Source organism: Fundulus heteroclitus, chromosome 21, assembly GCF_011125445.2.
Source record: "Fundulus heteroclitus isolate FHET01 chromosome 21, MU-UCD_Fhet_4.1, whole genome shotgun sequence".
NCBI classification, from domain to species: Eukaryota; Metazoa; Chordata; class Actinopteri; order Cyprinodontiformes; family Fundulidae; genus Fundulus; species Fundulus heteroclitus.
The window spans coordinates 41,450,106-41,469,554 of NC_046381.1; the positions used below are offsets into that span (position 1 = coordinate 41,450,106).

The 19,449-nt window shown below is 46.9% G+C and overlaps 1 protein-coding gene across 5 annotated transcripts; it reads right to left on the reverse strand.

Annotated features, from left to right (window-relative positions):
* Nucleotides 1-1,659: 1,659 nt before the first annotated feature.
* On the reverse strand, nucleotides 1,660-19,274 carry LOC105920598. 5 transcript variants are annotated; one of them, XM_036124951.1, is made up of 15 exons: nucleotides 19,153-19,274; nucleotides 16,894-18,730; nucleotides 11,987-12,125; nucleotides 11,798-11,908; nucleotides 11,679-11,727; nucleotides 11,468-11,604; nucleotides 10,092-10,195; nucleotides 9,909-10,019; nucleotides 8,518-8,790; nucleotides 8,377-8,450; nucleotides 8,113-8,307; nucleotides 6,881-7,118; nucleotides 6,720-6,805; nucleotides 6,577-6,637; nucleotides 1,660-2,419 (listed from the first exon to the last, which is right to left on the reverse strand). In XM_036124951.1, exons 2-15 carry the CDS (start codon nucleotides 18,718-18,720, stop codon nucleotides 2,315-2,317), a joined length of 3,510 nt encoding a protein of 1,169 aa, XP_035980844.1. In that variant the 5' UTR covers nucleotides 18,721-18,730; nucleotides 19,153-19,274; the 3' UTR covers nucleotides 1,660-2,314. The 5 variants fall into 5 exon arrangements, with proteins under 5 accessions (XP_035980844.1, XP_035980847.1, XP_035980846.1 ...); XM_036124954.1 differs by lacking the exon at nucleotides 19,153-19,274 and having other exon boundaries at nucleotides 6,881-6,970; nucleotides 7,046-7,115; nucleotides 16,894-18,826; XM_036124953.1 differs by lacking the exon at nucleotides 19,153-19,274 and having other exon boundaries at nucleotides 6,881-6,970; nucleotides 7,046-7,118; nucleotides 16,894-18,826.
* Between the last annotated feature and the right edge of the window lie 175 nt (nucleotides 19,275-19,449).

Genomic DNA, 19,449 nt, shown 5'->3' on the forward strand with positions numbered 1-19,449 from the left:
AAAGAGGGGGTGCGGTGACCGTCATCACCGGCAGGGGGCGCAGCGAACAACCACACCTACAGACTCCGCTGTAATTACAGCTGACTGGCAGATCAGCGTAAATCAGAATCATGATGAGTTCCACTGCATAGCCTAAATTTAGGAATAACGTTTATTTTAAACTATTAATAGATTCATTTTATAATAATATATTCGATTTTTGTATCTTTTTAGTGAATTAAACCTCCAGTTTAGTTCCTTAAAAATTGATTTCTTGTTGCATTTTAGATTTAAGATTTAAAAACATCATACCACCATACATAAAATATCTTTGCTGTATGTATGCTTTACAAAATTATTTTAATAATCTTATCCAAATGCTTTTATTTGCTTTTATACTTGCTTTCTTTTTGCTTCCTTTAATCAGTTTAATAAATGAAAGATGTCTATTAAGTTTGCCAAACAATGGAAGAAATAAAAATATTTCTCAAGAATATATGTTATCTCTTACTTTAGTTGCACTTATATTGTACTTAGGACCGATATTAAATAATTTTCAATTAACCAAATATGCTTAAATCATTTAATTAGAATACATTTTATAAGTCTAATATCAAATAAAATACTGTATAAAATCATTATATTAGTATTCCATAAATGCATTTTTCTAAAACAAAATGTATCATAATTTTTAATACAAAGTGTTTCAATCAAGTTTTATAGAGTTAGACTCTTCAAACAAGCTAATGTATGCATTAGCTTTAATGCATAAACCTCTTAATCATGCCCGTTTTAAATTAAATTAAAAGAGGAAAAGAAACTGAGGGAAACCAAGACGTAGCATCCTGAACTGCTCTGAGAGAAGACCATATTTTTATTATTTTTGCCCTGTGATGTTTCCATTCTCCATCTCAAACCCTTTAAAAATTCCTATTTACATGTGAAGTTGTCTGCAAATAAAGTCATAGTAGCAAAAAAGATATTCAGCAAAATGTTAGTTACCAGCCAAAGTGAAACATTTAATAAGTAAAATCACTGGATTTATCTGATTGTTTCAACCTAATTTTTCAGGCAGAAAGTAAAGTTCATACCAGATTAGATGCAACTTAAAGAAAAACTAAGGTTTTTATTCCTGACACCGTGTTTGACCTGATTTGACCTGCAGCTGAAAGGGGGAAATGAGTTAAGAGGCGCCCAGTCTGAGCTCAGTCTGTGACCCATTTTCATTAGAGGAGATTTATGAGCCCTGCCAGAATAAAAACTGAGCTTCCCGCGTGTTAAAACTTTATTTATTTAATCTGTGAAGCCAAGGAAATGTGTTTTTTTTTATCCCAGCAGACACATTTTACTTGAGGAGGAGACAGAATACACCTGAGGAGTAACAGGAGGATCTGTCTGAACCCGTCAGCCTATATTTGGCCAACCTGCTCCTCCTTTTTATAAAATCTGTTAAATTAAGTCAAAACTGAGAAGTAAAAGTCATCGATGAATCCTAAAGTCGTGAGTTTTATGTCAGTAAAGTGTGATGAAACGAGCCTAATGTGTCTGTCACAGTACAGATGACTTCATTAGTGTGCTGCTGGTAAACAAACGCTGAGGCCAAATGTGATGTAGCTCTACTGCCCTCTACCGGCCGGTGGAGGAAGGACAACAGCTTGGTGATAAAATAGAAACACAGACTCTGTGTAAAGCCACAGCTTTTACTAATGTTTGTTCAGGATTCTGTACATCTGCTGTACATCCAAACAGATCAGAACATCTTTACAATCAAATAAAACATTTCAAGTTGAACATTTTGTTGGACGCTCAGCGGCCTCTGAGGACAGAACTTAAACAAGTACAAAACACAGCAAGTTAAATAAAGTCAGCACAGGAATAAAGCTTCAGATAATCCAGTTAAACACAAAGTTAAACGCAAATAAAACAGACTCTCTGTGTTTTAGTGAAATAAAACAGCAAATATAAGGAACTCACTTCCAAAGGCAAACATAAAGAAAGGCTTTCCAGTTCTGCTCGTTCATTGCTGGGCCTCTGAACATGGCAGGTCCACAGCAGAGGACTTAAAAACCCAGAATGAACAACAGAACCCTGTCAGAACCTCCTGTAAAGCCACTATAGCGCCTGGCTGTCCCAGCTCTGAGCTGAGGAAGACAGGAAGGCGACCTAAAGAATTATAAAACGTTCACAGATCAGCTGACTGCCCAATAAAGAAAGTTAACGAGGTAAACGCAGTGTCAGCAGTTTTCACAGACCATCAGGAGCTCGTAAAGGTTTCTTTGCTACTTCCACCTCCAATAAATATGCAGCCCGCTACACATCAGACGGTTTCCTGTCGTCACGGCGGCAGCAGAGGCACGGAGGGGGCGGGGTCAGCCGGCGGCGCCGCCTCATTGGACGACGCCCTCTGGCAGATCTCAGCGTAGCTCAGTTTCTTCGTCTCCTGCAGGAACCAGAGAACAGAACCTTGGATCAGGGATCTGGTGGGTAATAATTAAACATGTTGCAGGAAAAACTACTGAGTGTCTGAACTGATGACATCACAGCAGGTAACAACAGCGTAGACAGAACAAACATTAACACTGCTGGAAGAACAAATATAGGTCAACACATAAAGTGGAAAATAAACACCAGAGAACATTTCGTTTCTTTTGTGACGTCATCAGAGTACATTTTATCCTGAATAAATGTTTTACACCAAAGCAAATAGAAAAACAAACCAAAAGTGAGTTTGACTGATTTTACAGAAACGTCTGACCTATAGAACCAACAATAACCTGAAAATCCCTGTAATGGAAATAAAAACCCATTAAAATAGAGAAACTAGAAATGATCCAGATTATTATAGACGTGAAACGAGCTTTAAACTCCTGCTATTCCCCTTCCTGTGGGAATTGTACTACAGCAGCAGAGCCAGAGGACGCCTCAGACAGCTGGACAGCGTTCCCAGCGCCTGGTGGACTTCCTCTGGGTTCAGGACATTTATGTTGGTTTCCCAGCCTGTCCTGATGGAGCAGGAACTGAACCCTGTGACTGACTTTAGATCTGTTCCACTGTGGACCTCTGTGGCACCGCCAGATGCTGCTGAGCATGACGTTCCCCTCAGAGCAGCGAGCTCACAGCCCCGTGGGACACCAGAGGGACGTCAGGCTGAGGGATCCAGGATCTGATTCTGCTCTGCTGAAGCTCGTTAAATCAGCTTTAACTGGACAGAACTGGTCTGGGTCACACATCCAGGCTGAAGCCTCCATGTCAGCATCTCTACTCAGAGGCGTGACGGTTCTACAGAGATGCTGGGGGGGGGGGGGCATCTCATCTCAGATGTTAAGATTCAATTATTTTAATTATTTAGCGCCAATTCATGAAACATGTCACCTCAAGGCTCTTTCCAGAGATCATTATTTAGTTTTAGTTTTTATGTTGGAGGCCAGATTCAGTTAAACAAAAAGTTCTTGTAGGCCGTGGGCCAGAATCTGTAGGACGCTTCCTTAAGAAGTTTCGTATGAACTGTCAGGGGGCAACTTTCTTCCACCAGGATAAGTTGCTACACATAGCAGTGATCTCAAAACACCAATGTTCCCACGTTTTCGCTTGCACATTAATAAGTTATAGCCGATAAAAAATCTAAACTGTGGCGCTCCGGTCCAAGAGGTCACGTGATTCGATTTTTGCTGCTCAGCCAATCAGATCGCTGTATTGTCAGCTGTGCGCGTTCATCAGTTCATCATGGCTGCGCTCGTAAGATGTTTGTATGCATTTGTTTCCAGATGAAGAAAGCCCAATAATAGCATTTTCTGGCGCCAGCTGGCAGAGATCTTGATGGCAAGAAAAAAATAAATAGCCCAGACCATCCATCCATCCATCCATCCATCCATCCATCCATTTTCTAACACGCTTATCCCCGCTGGGTTTGCGAGGTGCTGGTGCCGAGCTCCAGCTGTCAATGGGTGAGACGCGTTGTATAAACTCGTTGTGCCAAACGAGTTATCCCCTTCGGAATTTGTAGAATTTTGTATTGTATTTTTGAAATCAATAAAAGTTTTTAACCTCCAGCTTTGTGAAGTCTAAATATTTTAAACATCACATTCTAGTAAAATGAAATTTATTTTTTTTAAACTCCTAATACGTTGTTCTATTTTTAAAAGAGACATATCTCGTTTTCTTAATACGGTTAATATCTCGATAAGGTTCTTGGTTGAATTAAAATCTTATTAAATCTGATAATTTTGGCTGTGCCTTTATTCAGTGTTCATTTGATCACACGTGAAATCCGCTTTATATAATCTATTCATGCGGGTTTAGCTACCAAAAAAGAAAAAAAGAGAACCAGCAGACAGCTGTGATGGACTTAGGAAGGTGGATTTTGGTTTCAGCAGACAGACATTCGACAATCTAATAACATAAAGCTAATATTTTCGTGACACATCTGGAAATGACCGTTTTCTTTCTCATAACGTATTATACTGGATGGATGGATGAACGATAATGTAACGACACCATTGCTATATTTCGTTAAGAAAAGTAAAACATCCTCATTTCCACGCCTAATAGGTTGGAAATGAGGCGGAGTTGACTAGATTCATTCTTCCAGCTGAATGCGCTCTTGGCGCAGGGAATACAAATTCTGGCGGGGATAAGTCGTTTGGCACAACGACACCTGTGCTATCCTAGCGCAGCAGGTCTTGGTGATATCACAGTAAATTGGGCAAAAGTCTGGACTATTTCTGCCCTGCGATGGACTGGTGACCTGTCCAGTTTATACAACGCCTCTCGCCCATTGACAGCTGGAGATAGGGACCGGCACCTCGCGAACGCAGGGATAAGCGTGTTAGAAAATGGATGGATGGATGGATGGATGAATGGATGGATGGATGGATGAATGGATGGATGGTCTGGGCTATTTATTTTTTTCTTGCCATCAAGATCTCTGCCAGGTGGCGCCACAAAATGCTATTATTGGGCTTTCTTCGTCTGGAAACAGACACAACAGAAACAACCATCTTACGGGCGCAGCCATGATGACGTGGTAAACTCGCTCAGCTGACAATACAGCGATCGGATTGGCTGAGCAGCAAAAATCGAATCACGTGACCTCTTGGACCGGAGCGCCACAGTTTAGATTTTTTATCGGCTATAACTTCTTAATGTGCAAGTGAAAACGTGGGAACATTGGTGTTTTGAGATCACTGCTATGTGTAGCAACTTATCCCGGTGCAAGAAAGTTGCCGTCTGACAGTTCATACGAAAAGTCACCGTACAGATTCTGGCCCACGGCCTATTGTTCCTTTCTATGATTTTCACAACTAAATCTCAACTTCTCCTTCTGGACTTCATACGTTTTATGACAGCAGCCAGATGTGAACAGGTGTGAACAGGTGAGGCCTAGTTGGTCCTGGTGGAGGTTTGGTTTTAGTTTGGACTTTTTATTTTACTTTAGTACAGGGACGGCGTATATTTATGAGGATTACACAGTAACGTGAAATATTAAAGATTGTGGCTCTGCGCTGATCCTGCACCTTCCTCCTGATTGACCAATAGTAGAGCAGCAGAGCACTGAAGGACCGCCCACATTATTTGCATAATGAGGCACAATGCAAAGTTAAACAAGTAAAAACGGAGACAGAGAAACATCAATTCATCTATGAGTCAAAGAAAAACATGAATAAAGAAAGTTAAACTAAAAACAAACGCCTAAATAAAAAATATGCTGGAAATGAAGGTCAAATAAATTATATAGCGCGGTAAAGTAAATAAATGAAATATTATAAACAAAGACATTAAAATATATAAAGTGATTGTTCCATTTTTATATTAATTGGTACATTTCAAATATATTGGTTTATTTATTGGGCCGTTAATACATTTCTGCTTTTATTTATAATTGTCAGTGAATACAAAAGTCACTTACCCTCTGACAGCCTAAAAGTAGAAGCAGACGTTTTAAGACCGCTTTGTTTCCACTGCAGCTCCTGACATGCTGAGATGATGCAAAGACTTTAATGGACTTTTAGGGATTTTAGTGGACTATCTTACTTCTTTTACAGAAATGTTGATCCTGGCCCAGTTAGGTAATTTGTGTTTTTATCTGGTATCTATTTTATAGGCGGGGCTTCTTTCTGTGTCCTGCTACATCCAGACTGGTGGAGCCTCTGGTCCTCTGAGCGTCTCTTGATGCAAATGTTTGGGTCTGTTTCTGAATAATGTCGTTTTGCTTAGTGTGTTTTTAAATAGTGTGTTTTTAAATTGTGTGTTTTTAAATAATGTGTTTTTAAATAGTGTGTTTTTAAATAATGTGTTTTTAAATAATGTGTCTCTGTAGGGTTTGCATGCGTCACATTTCCCTAAGGCTATGAACAGAGTAACCTTGAACCTTGAGCTGCTGTCCTCTGTGGTTGTTCCCTACTGACTGGTTTTACCCTAATTAAGAAAATTAACTTAACTTTGTCATATTGTCATTGTTTTTTGCTTCAAAAAGTGTTGCCATGGTAACTATGAAATGCTACAGAGCTTTTTTCTTAGAGTCTGCACCAGGTTTAAAGTGTCAGTGTCATGTGAACGGTGTCATAAACTCCACTGGTTGTTATTTCTTATATTTCTTACGGCTGCAGCCTCCTGAGCCGCTCTGTCCTCGCCGCTCGTGTCTCCGCCGTCCGTCTCCTTCCTGCAGACAACAACAGAGCGGCGTGTGAAACATGGAGTCAGTGAGGCTGAGCTGAGCGGCGGCGGAGCGTCAGGACTCTTACGGAGGAGGAGCGGACTGCGGCTCCGCTGGAGGAGGTGAGGACGGAGCTGACGGCGCGGTGGAGGAGCTGCTGCTCTCTGTGGGACCCTGAGGAGTCAGACACAGGACGTGTGGCTGAGACACTCAGAGCAACCAGGAAGTGACCCAGGTGAGCTTTGTTACCTGGGCGCTGTCGCTGGCTGCGGGGCCGCTGGCCGTGGACAGAGGAGGGAAGCTGGACAGGTTGAGCTCCAGCGGCGCAGCAGGAGGAGACTGCAGAGGAGGAGACGCGGTGGAGGAGGCGTGGAGGTTACTCACACACATGCGCTCTGCTCCGGTTCTCCTTACCTGAGGGTTCTGCTTGCTTCTCTCCCAGGACTTTGTCGTCTCCCTCCTCCTCTGGCCGGAGGCTCCTCTCCTGCTGTGAGCGGGACACAAAGGCAGAAACTCACATTTCACTTTGTTCACAGAGCACCGCACAAGTTTACACACTCTGAGCCGTTTGATGTTTTCTACAAGATTCTGTTCATGAAATAAAGACACAGGGTTCCTTCAGCATAAGGCAAGCTAAATTCAAGACTTTAAGACTTTTTAATGCCACTTCAAATAAAAAGTTAAGACCAACTTCACGATAAACAAGATAAACCTGGTTGCGACAAATTCACCCAAATGTTTATTTTAACATAAACCATTACTTTCTGGCCCAGTAGACATGTTTAACATTTTGAAAAACATTCCATATAGGAATAAAGCTAAAAAACACACAAATTACAGATTTATTTTTAACAAATACTGAACTGAATGCACAAACTTTGTTTTGTTCCCTACTAAAATAAACTATAAATCAGTATTAAAAACCTCAACATAACCAGTGCCAACTCTTTTTCACAGCTATGGTCCGGCCGCAACAGTTTTTATTGGTTCCGCTATCGGAAAGGAACCAATAATGGTTACATTGAGCCGTTTGGTAAATTAAAAAATATATAATTGTGTCAATTATTTTACTGTTTGGTAAGGATTACAAAAACTAAATCCTATTTATGACCTGGTAACAATTTTAAGACCTAAGAAAGACTGATTTAAGACATTTTAATGCCAATTAAGGCCTTAGTTTTATATTACAGAACTCAATGCCTTTTAAGACTTTTTAAGGATCCGCAGGAACCCTGGGGCTGAACTTTAATCCCAGCATGTGGGTCATTAGAGGCTGTAACTCCTCAGCAGCTCATCAGAGGCGTGACGCTGCCGCTCCTGTCCAGCAGGGGGCAGCAGCACAGCAGCAGTGAACAGCTCACAGGTCCTGCTGGGTTGTAATATAAAACCAAAGCAGAAGCCAGGACTGCAGAGTTTAGGCTAACCTACGTCTTGCTGTGATCCAGCAGAACATGAACAGAACAAGCAGTGGGTTCTGGTACCTTCCCCGGTCAGATGACGGCATCAGAAGCGGTTTGTTGGGCTCTGTTCGCCCCCCCCAGGCCTGGCGACGCAGGCCGCCCCTCAGCCGGCCTCGTCCCGCCTTCAGGCAGTCTGTGGCCGGCGGCTCTGAGGGGGGGGCGCGGTCACCGTGGTTCTGCCAGCGGTCGGCACACTTCAGCAGCCTGGAGCCTCTCCTGCAGGAGCAACAGAACCGGGTCAGACCCGAGAGTCACGCAGACTGACGGCTGCAGGTGTGAACGTACCTTTGCCTGTTGGCTGAGTGCGGCTTGAAGGTGGAAGGTTCTGGAAATCCGTTCATGAAGTTGTTCATCAGTAGCTGAGGAATACAGAAACAGATGATGAGCCGGTCTAACCTGAGACGGTAACAGAGGTTCTGCCCTCACCTCGGCGCCGTCCTGGTAGCCGGCAGCGGGGGGGGGCCACGCCTCGCCGCTGAGCTCAAAGAGCGGCGGTGGGGCGGCAGCAGGGAGGCAGGACGGGTTGAAGGTGGTGGGGGGGAAGTAGGAGCTGTAGCGGGCGCGGCACGGCTCCAGCTGGACGGGCCGGTATCCGTCTTTAGGGGCGAAGGAGGCGATGGCCATGGGTTTGGCTTTGATGCGCGCCATGATGGGTTTCCCCTTAAAGACCCGGACCTCCTCTCTCAGGTACCTGTAGGCCTGAAGGAGCTCTCAGTATTCAGCAGTCAGTTCCTCTATACAGGCTGCAGTCACAAGTTTACATACGCCTCCATCTATTCTCACATTAAAATCCCAGAATTCATTGCATCTGAGTGGGATGTTTGTGCCACACCAACAGAAAGCAGAGACATGGACAGATGGATGCAGGCAGGTCCAGCAGGACATCCAGCCTGAACTAAAGCGGATGTTCAGTCCAGGACCAGCTCTGTCCTCAGCAGTCGGTGTCCTGCGTGTTTTTAGTGTGTCCTCGCTTTAACACCCTAACTCTCCTCCTCTCTACATCACTCAGCTGAGCTCAGATTAAAGTTTACTCATGAGTCCAGCTTTAGATCCAACTGTGAGGATGTGGCAAATAAGGGGAAACTATTTAATCAACAGTAACCAACATAACATCTGTAAGGTTTAGACATCACAGATGTGGCCAGATGTGGTGAACTGAGTGATTATAAAGTCAAAGGTTCAGCTCTGTTCTACAGTCTGTGGTTGATCAACCTTTCACCCTCAGCTTTAGTGGACGATCAAAAACCTGAAACTGAATCTGTTTTAGAAGAAGTTCACTTTAAAACTATACGAAGCTAACATTGGTACATGCTGAAGATTCTCAGTCATCCAGGTCAGGGTCATTCCAAAAAAGTTAATAAACTAAACAACTGGACTTTTTTTTTTTCTTTCTCTGAAGTTTGCAGACGTTTTTCTTCCCATCCAGAAAGTTTACTCAATTAAAAATGTCTGTAGGAGTTCCAAGCTTTATATTACTGCCCAACAAAGGCAATACTATTGAATACATTTTGAATTAAGTAAACTTTCTGGATGGGAAGCGAAACGTCTTCAAACTTCAGAGAAAGAAAAGAAAAAGTCCAGTTGTTTAGTTTATTAATTTTTAAGGAGCATTGGTAAATCTTTCTCTGGAGGCGGACTGACAGGAACAGGGCTGGGAGAACAGGGGAGGACGTGCAGCAGAGACCCACGGGCCGGGAGTCAATGCTGAGGTCTGAGGTCTGAGGTCAAACCCCAACATCAGCACATTTTACCAGCAGTCTTTCATTAATGAGGCACCAGGCTGACGGGCGTGTCTGAGAGAGCGTCCTCAGTCTTACCTGCTCGGCGTCAGCCTCAGACTTGAAGGTGAGGAACCAGTTGTCGTTGTTGACCACCTCACAGCTCAGGACTTTGGGCAGGTGGTCTCCCTGGAACAGAGCCTCCACCTCCTGCAGGGCAGCAGGCAGGTCAGACACCAGCAGCAGCCTTCAGGAGGTCAGCGGGCGGCTGAGTGGACTCACCTCTGTGGGCGTGGAGCCGGGAATCTCCCGCAGGATGACCACGCAGCGGCTCTGTCTGGGCCGCACCTTCTGGCCACACGGCGCCACCTGGACCAGAGGCATGGCTGCCAGACACAGAGCGGGACGTTAACAGAACTTAGTGTTTAATGACTGCAAACCAGGAAGAATTTAATTATTCTGGGGAAATCTTGGTGACCTCGGTCATTTTCAGCGTTAAACAGTTTTATCAATATGAGCTCAAACCGTGCTGGGCCATGAGACTCAACCAGAGAAGCAAAGAGAGCGGTAAAAACTCCCAGAATGCCCTGCACCAAGCTAACAGGAAGGAGGCCTCCTGCTGCTCCATAGAGAAACTAAACTCTGAGCAGAACAGGCTTCTCTGCTCTGATGAACAGGAGGAACAGAGAAAATCTGTTAAATATTGTTTATTTCATTGAGTTTTGCTTTGATTTAATGACTGATTGGTTTAAAGCTGGAGCCTCTAACTTCACCTCAGTGAGTGTCCTGAGCACCAATTATCTGCTAATGTTATTCTGATCTGTTTCCTCTCTCTAAGTTGCAGATCACATGTCTGCATAGTTCTAATAATGGTTCTAAATTCAGTCTCTGCTCCTCAGCTGCTGATGCTGAGCCACCAGTAGTTCTGCTGTTTACTAGACAGCGAGCTGCAATCAGCTCTCATCCACACATTAATATTCCTATTAAAGGTGAACTCTGAATGTGACATCATCAGGCCCGCCATGCGACGGCCAATCGTGAGTCTATATCCATCTTAGTCCCTCCCTGTGACGTCTGGTTGACAACATTGAGGACAAAGTGTCTCTACTTCACTGCGTTACCTTGGAAACATCATGTTATAATTTATTTATTTCTGCTTTTCACTGTTAACTGCTTCTTTGAACTCAAACTGTTCTTAGTTTTAAAGCTAATTTGGCCTCATCCCAAACTGCTCATTCTTAGACATTTTCCCATTAAATGATGATATCACTGCATTAATTTCTAGTTTTCAGTTTTACTCTCATTTGTTCCACTTTCCGTAGTTTATTAGCGTTCTTTAGTCTCTCCAGTTTGCTCCATAGGTGGCGGTTATTCAAAGTGTCCTGCTTCTGGTTACCATATTAGAATTATTCTGACGTCAAGTTAAAGGATTTTGTCCATAAATTCTTGTTTGTGTTTATTGTGTTTATGTGTGAACTGAGCTCATCCATCTCTTGTTCTGTAGAAGCGAACTGAACCAGGCAGGAATCCATAAAACAGTATCTGACAGAGAGGCTGTTAATCCGACCTGCTCATTGGGATTATAATGAACGACTCTGGCCATAACTGCCCTCGGCGCTCATTAACATTAACAACATTAACATTAAGTTGTTCCTCACATTTCAGGATGTCGGCGACGAGCTCCAGGTCTGTGGTGAGGTTCTTGATCCTGTCGAGGCTGGCCAGCGTGGAGATGGAGACGTACTGGTCGTTGTCCATCTGGGACTTCAGGTACAGGTCGCTGCTCAGATAATCCCTGAGGAGGTCATTTAAACATTTAAAATCCAGATTTACCAGAAAAGAAGACAGCCCAGTGGGGGGGTGCAGTACCTGGTCAGGCAGGACTCCAGCACCAGGCTCAGTTCCTGTCGGATCTCGTCTGTAAACCCAGGAGATGAGGTGATTACTGCTGCTGCCTGTGGTGTTAAACGGCCTCTGAAGGCTTTTACCTGTGACCGGAGGCTCAGCACTCGCTCCGTTGAGCCCAGCAGCTCCACATGTCTGGCTCTGGTACTCTGCTGCAGCCGGCCCACCGTTCTCTTCAAACGCCGGTCCAAACCCTGCAAACAGAGTGATGAGGAGGAGTCAGGCTACGTGTGAAGGAGCGGCGTGGGGCTGAAGGGAGGAGCCAGCGCCACCTTGGAGGCTCAGGCCGTCAGGGAGCGGCAGCCATGTTGGCTGAGGCTGCTGGTAGCCGGGATCCGGGATGTGGAAGCTGAGGCTGGGATCCGTCCAGGATTTGGCTTCAGGGTCCAGACAAGCGGCAGCGACAGGTTCCTGAAACACAAACGGCATGTTTACTAGGCTGAGAGGGAAGCTGCATTAGATTTATGCTTTCTAGTCCAAGTAAGGATGAAGATCTAAGTTCATGTTAGCGTGGACAGACAGAAAACCAGAGAGTCACGCAGCCGGTCTGTATCATTATAGTTTATTCTGTGTAAAGAGTTCTGGTCAACAGGAGTTAGCTGTTAAATCTGCTCTATAGATAAACATTTAGTGTTTTCTCTCACATTAACTTTATCATAATTTAGCCAAGTTGTTCTCAGAGCTAAAGTTTCTTCTTCCTCAGCGTTTATTTCTGAATGAGACGGTTAATGAAAACAGAACAAGCTGTTCATTATGTAGAAAACAGTTCAAAAGTCACCAACACGTGTTTGTTCAGGCAGCTGATGGGGATGTAAATCAGCAGCTGTATCACAATAAGATGTTAATCCATTTGTCATGATTATTTGATGACATCACAGTCTGTTATGATTTCTGACCGATGTGATGTCATCTGCCCAGCTGACGCGTTTATTTAGTGACATTAACTCACAAAAACCCAAATATGGTATGACCATTTTATTTCTAAGCAGGCGTTTCAATTAAAATAACATTCTTCTAATTCTAAATAATAATAATAATAATAATAATAAACTGCTGATCTCGTCATTTTGCATGGCTGTAACTGGATGGTTAGTTGCTGAATCAGCATATTGACCAGGAAGTTAGGGCCTGTTACCCCTGATGCTGGTTTATCTCTGGTTAACATGCAGGTCATGTTTCCCTCTGACTCTGTGACTCTGTGACTCTGTGACTCTATGACTCTCTGACTCTCTGACTCTATGACTCTATGACTCTCTGACTCTCTGACCCTCTGACTCTCTGACCCTCTGACCCTCTGATTCTCTGACTCTGTAACTCTGTGACTCTCTGACTCTCTGACTCTCTGACTCTCTGACTCTCTGACTCTGTGACTCTCTGACTCTCTGACTCTCTGACTCTGTGACTCTCTGACTCTATGACTCTCTGACTCTCTGACTCTATGACTCTCTGACTCTCTGACTCTGTAACTCTCTGATTCTCTGACTCTATGACTCTATGACCCTCTGATTCTCTGACTCTCTGACTCTCTAACTCTCTGACTCTCTGACTCTCTGACTCTCTGACTCTGTGACTCTGTGACCCTCTGACTCTCCGATTCTCTGATTCTCTGACTCTCTGACTCTGTGACTCTGTGACCCTCTGACTCTCTGATTCTCTGATTCTCTGACTCTCTGACTCTGTAACTCTCTGACTCTCTGACTCTGTAACTCTCTGACTCTCTGACTCTATGACTCTCTGACTCTCTGACTCTGTGACTCTATGACTCTATGACTCTCTGACTCTATGACTCTCTGACTCTCTGACTCTGTGACTCTGTGACTCTGTGACTCTATGACTCTCTGACTCTCTGACTCTATGACTCTCTGACTCTATGACTCTATGACTCTCTGACCCTCTGATTCTCTGACTCTCTGACTCTGTGACTCTATGACTCTATGACTCTCTGACTCTATGACTCTCTGACTCTCTGACTCTGTGACTCTGTGACTCTCTGACTCTATGACTCTCTGACTCTCTGACTCTATGACTCTCTGACTCTCTGACTCTATGACTCTATGACTCTCTGACCCTCTGATTCTCTGACTCTCTGACTCTCTGACTCTCTGACTCTGTGACTCTCTGACTCTCTGACTCTATGACTCTATGACTCTATGACTCTCTGACTCTATGACTCTCTGACTCTCTGACCCTCTGATTCTCTGACTCTGTAACTCTCTGACTCTCTGACTCTGTGACTCTCTGACTCTCTGACTCTGTGACTCTGTGACTCTATGACTCTCTGACTCTCTGACTCTATGACTCTCTGACTCTATGACTCTATGACTCTATGACTCTCTGACTCTATGACTCTCTGACTCTCTGACTCTGTGACTCTGTGACTCTATGACTCTCTGACTCTCTGACTCTATGACTCTCTGACTCTATGACTCTATGACTCTCTGACCCTCTGATTCTCTGACTCTCTGACTCTGTGACTCTATGACTCTATGACTCTCTGACTCTATGACTCTCTGACTCTCTGACTCTGTGACTCTGTGACTCTCTGACTCTATGACTCTCTGACTCTCTGACTCTATGACTCTCTGACTCTCTGACTCTATGACTCTATGACTCTCTGACCCTCTGATTCTCTGACTCTCTGACTCTCTGACTCTCTGACTCTGTGACTCTCTGACTCTCTGACTCTATGACTCTATGACTCTATGACTCTCTGACTCTATGACTCTCTGACTCTCTGACCCTCTGATTCTCTGACTCTGTAACTCTCTGACTCTCTGACTCTGTGACTCTCTGACTCTCTGACTCTGTGACTCTCTGACTCTCTGACTCTATGACTCTCTGACTCTCTGACTCTATGACTCTCTGACTCTCTGACTCTCTGACTCTCTGACTCTATGACTCTCTGACTCTATGACTCTCTGACCCTCTGATTCTCTGACTCTGTAACTCTGTGACTCTCTGACTCTGTGACTCTCTGACTCTATGACTCTCTGACTCTATGACTCTCTGACTCTCTGACTCTGTGACTCTCTGACTCTCTGACTCTGTGACTCTCTGACTCTCTGACTCTCTGACTCTATGACTCTCTGACTCTCTGACTCTCTGACTCTATGACTCTCTGACTCTCTGACTCTCTGACTCTGTGACTCTGTGACTCTGTGACTCTCTGACTCTCTGACTCTGTAACTCTCTGATTCTCTGACTCTATGACTCTATGACCCTCTGATTCTCTGACTCTCTGACTCTCTGACTCTGTGACTCTGTGACCCTCTGACTCTCCGATTCTCTGATTCTCTGACTCTCTGACTCTGTGACCCTCTGACTCTCTGATTCTCTGACTCTGTAACTCTCTGACTCTCTGTAACTCTCTGACTCTCTGACTCTATGACTCTGTGACTCTCTGACTCTGTGACTCTATGACTCTATGACTCTCTGACTCTATGACTCTATGACTCTCTGACTCTCTGACTCTCTGACTCTATGACTCTCTGACTCTATGACTCTCTGACTCTATGACTCTCTGACTCTATGACTCTCTGACTCTATGACTCTATGACTCTCTGACTCTCTGACTCTGTAACTCTCTGACTCTCTGACTCTGTAACTCTCTGACTCTGTAACTCTCTTGACTCTCTGACTCTGTAACTCTCTGACTCTGTAACTCTGTGACTCTCTGACTCTATGACTCTCTGACTCTCTGACTCTGTAACTCTCTGACTCTGTAACTCTCTGACTCTGTAACTCTCTGACTCTGTAACTCTCTGACTCTGTAACTCTCCGACTCTCTGACTCTGTGACTCTCTGACTCTGTAACTCTCTGACTCTAACTCTCTGACTCTGTAACTCTCTGACTCTGTCACTCTCTGACTCTGTGACTTACTGACTCTGTGACTCTATGACTCTATGACTCTCTGACTCTCTGACTCTATGACTCTATGACTCTCTGACTCTATGACTCTCTGACTCTATGACTCTCTGACTCTGTAACTCTCTGACTCTGTAACTCTCTGACTCTATGACTCTATGACTCTCTGACTCTATGACTCTCTGACTCTATGACTCTCTGACTCTATGACTCTCTGACTCTGTAACTCTCTGACTCTGTGACTCTCTGACTCTGTAACTCTATGACTCTATGACTCTGTGACCCTCTGAATTTCTGATTCTCTGACTCTGTGACCCTCTGACTCTCTGATTCTCTGACTCTCTGACTCTGTAACTCTCTGACTCTCTGACTCTGTAACTCTCTGACTCTCTGACTCTATGACTCTCTGACTCTGTAACTCTCTGACTCTGTAACTCTCTTCACTCTCTGACTCTGTAACTCTCTGACTCTGTAACTCTGTGACTCTCTGACTCTATGACTCTCTGACTCTCTGACTCTGTAACTCTCTGACTCTGTAACTCTCTGACTCTGTAACTCTCTGACTCTGTAACTCTCTGACTCTGTAACTCTCTGACTCTGTGACTCTCTGACTCTGTGACTCTCTGACTCTGTGACTCTCTGACTCTGTAACTCTCTGACTCTGTAACTCTCTGACTCTGTCACTCTCTGACTCTGTGACTTACTGACTCTGTGACTTACTGACTCTGTGACTCTATGACTCTATGACTCTCTGACTCTATGACTCTATGACTCTATGACTCTCTGACTCTCTGACTCTATGACTCTCTGACTCTATGACTCTCTGACTCTGTAACTCTCTGACTCTGTAACTCTCTGACTCTATGACTCTCTGACTCTATGACTCTATGACTCTCTGACTCTCTGACTCTCTGACTCTGTAACTCTCTGACTCTGTGACTCTCTGACTCTCTGACTCTGTAACTCTATGACTCTATGACTCTGTGACCCTCTGAATTTCTGATTCTCTGACTCTGTGACCCTCTGACTCTCTGATTCTCTGACTCTCTGACTCTGTAACTCTCTGACTCTATGACTCTGTAACTCTCTGACTCTATGACTCTGTAACTCTCTGACTCTGTGACTCTCTGACTCTGTGACTCTCTGACTCTCTGACTCCGTGACTCTCTGACTCTGTGACTCTCTGACTCAGAACAGAAATCTCTCCATGGGTCTCCATCAGGCTCCTGGTGGGGCAGAAGGGAGGAGCCAGCGCCACCTCCTGGTCCGACCCGGCTCCTCTGAACAGAACCACCCTGACAGAGTCAGACTTACAGGCTGGGGGCCGGTGTGCCAGTCCCACACACAGGGCCCCTGAGGCGTGACGGTGCTGTAGGGGAAGGCCCCCAGCAGAGCCATGGAGGGCTGCAGCTCCGACACCACGGCTGGGAGCCGCTCCTCGTCTCCGGCCCCCGGCCCCTCGGCCTCAGACGCCCCCAGGGCCAGGCTGTCAGGGTTCTGCTCCACACCCAGCCTGATCCAGGGGTGCAGACGGCAGGAGGACGACTCGGCCAGGTCTCCTAGCAGCTCAGACACCATGTCCCTGATGTCCCAGTCCTCCTCTTCCTCCTCCTCCTCCTCCTCAGCAGCAGGGAGCTCCTCCTTCAGGAGGTGGATCTCATAGGACGGCGTGGAGGCGTACACGTCGATCTGATCCGGGTCCACTGGTACCGAGACGTGTCCCTGCTGACAGCGGCCCCCCACCCGCTCTGAGGGACTGGCCCCCACAGGGACCCCGGGGGTCTGGTAGGAGTCAGGAGGTAAACTCTGCGTCTCCTCCAGGTCCTCCTGCTCGTTTCTGTCTGACGTTTGGTCCTGTGGGGTCAGCGGGTCAGAGGACACGGTGGGGGACACGGTGGGGGACGCTGAGTCAGGACGGTCAGAGGACGGCAGAGGACAGCAGCTCACCTCCTCTCTGCCGGCGCTGCTGTCAGATGGAGGAGCAGGAGAGCAGGAAGGAGGAGCAGAGTCTGCAGGAGGAGGACTGGGTGGACGTTTGGGTCCATCAGCGTCCTCAGAGCGGACGGTTCTGTCCCTCCAGCCTCCAGGCGGAGCGTCTGGGTCGTCTTCCTGAGGCGACTCGTTGTTCTCGCTGTGGAGAACCACCTCTGGGTCGAACACAGAACCGGGTTCTGGTTTCAGAGAACAATCCCTGGACTCTGAGGTTGTGTCTCCAGGTGAAGCAGAGCGGGGGGGCAGCCTTTCTTCAGCATGGAGGCTCGGCGCTCTGATCTCAGCACTCTGCTCACCGGGGCGGTCCGGTTCTGTCGCTGAAAGGTTCTGGTTCTGGTTCTGGTTCTGGGCTGTGAGCTCAGGCTGAAGCAGATCAGGGCTCGGTTCTTCTTCTTGCTTCTTAAAGGCGATCATTTCTTCTTCTGGTGAGACGGCGTGCCGCTGGATGTGACAGGTGTCCAGTGAGGATGCCTGAGGGTCCTCGCTGCCGGGCCGGTTCTGGACGGGAAACGGGTCGGGGCTCGCTTTGTCAGCATGTGGCTGCACAGGAATGACTTCCTGGTCATGTGACCAGCGTGTAATGGCGTCCGCGTGGTCCCAGAGAACAGCGGCCTCTGATTGGCTGGAGGGCGACAGCGTTGGCGTGCAGGTGGGAGCAGCGGTTCCAGAGGGGTGGGTCCGGTTCTGATCCAGGTCCAGGTCGGCTGCTTGGATGGAGCAGATGCTGTAGAAGTTGAGGTTGGTCGTCTCTGTGGGCGGACGCGGCGCTGCGGCGCTGACCCAGGCGTCGCCTCCACCCTGCTGAGCCTCCTGGCTGACGGCGGTCTGGGTGGACACCTCCATATAAGGAGGCGTCTCACAGCTGGGACGGGCCGATGTTCCTCTGTGTGTAACGCTGGCCATCATGGCGGCGTCCTGATCCTGACCACGGCTTTCTGCCATCAGGTCCGTCTGCCCCTCCTCCCTCGGCGGCTCCTGCGCCTGCGCCTCCTCCTCCTCCCTCAGACCGACATGGCGGGCCACGGCCGCCGCCTGCCTCCTGAGCGGCTCCGGCGCGGCGGCGGGGCCGGGGCGGCGGGGGGGCGACAGCAGCACGCTCCTCTCGGTCTGCGGCTCGGGGCTCGGCTCCTTACTAAAGCAGCAGCCCATCTTCTGCGGCCTGGAGGGAGAGCAAGAGAGAGACGGCCGCACTCACCAAGAGCCTTCACAACATGAGAGTCACACGCTGGCCGGCCACGTGGGGCGAGAGGAGCGGCCCCTCCCCCCACCGCCCCCCCCACCGCCCCCTCGTCCCAGAATAGACTGAGTCTAGATGGAGTCCAGGGCTCACATGTCGCTGCCACTCAGCGCAGGCAGGGTCCGTGTGTGAGTTAGAGCCCAGGGTCAGAGGTCAGGGGTCAGCAGAGAGGCCACCAATCACAGAGCAGCTCAACGTCCCGCTGCCCCCCCCCACTTCACCTGCCGCCTCAGACCTATGCTCCACGCTGCTCTGCCGCCTCAGACCCGGTAAACGCAGCAGGTAACCAACAGCTGGAGCATCAGAGGAGCAAACTGCTGAGTCAGCATCATGGCGGCGTTTACCTGGTCAGCGGCGTAGTAACCAGGAACCAGCGGCGCCTGTAGGTCAGCTGGATAGAACGGATTCAGGTCTGATGTCATTGGACGCGGCCTGCAGGGCGCCGGGCGGGTCGGTGGGACGGGGGCTGCTGCTGACGACGGTCACCACGGAGACTGTGGGGGGGGGGAGAAGGAAGTGAGTGACGGCCATGATGGATAAGAGTTTATCAGAGCGTGATGTGATAAACTTTGTGGCTAAATCAACACGTCACTGATGGTTTTAACGCTGCTTTGGTTTATTTCTCTGATCTGCAGGAAAGA

Bases quoted from the DNA above. Each gene is read 5' to 3' on its own strand.
- LOC105920598 (XM_036124951.1), bottom strand. From the start codon at position 18,720: ATGGGCTGCTGCTTTAGTAAGGAGCCGAGCCCCGAGCCGCAGACCGAG. The intron at 12,126-16,893 runs GTAAGTCTGACT...TTTGTGTTTCAG, and splicing joins GGCACACCGGCCCCCAGCCT to GAACCTGTCGCTGCCGCTTG. The intron at 10,020-10,091 runs GTGAGTCCACTC...GCTGCCCTGCAG, and splicing joins CCGGCTCCACGCCCACAGAG to GAGGTGGAGGCTCTGTTCCA.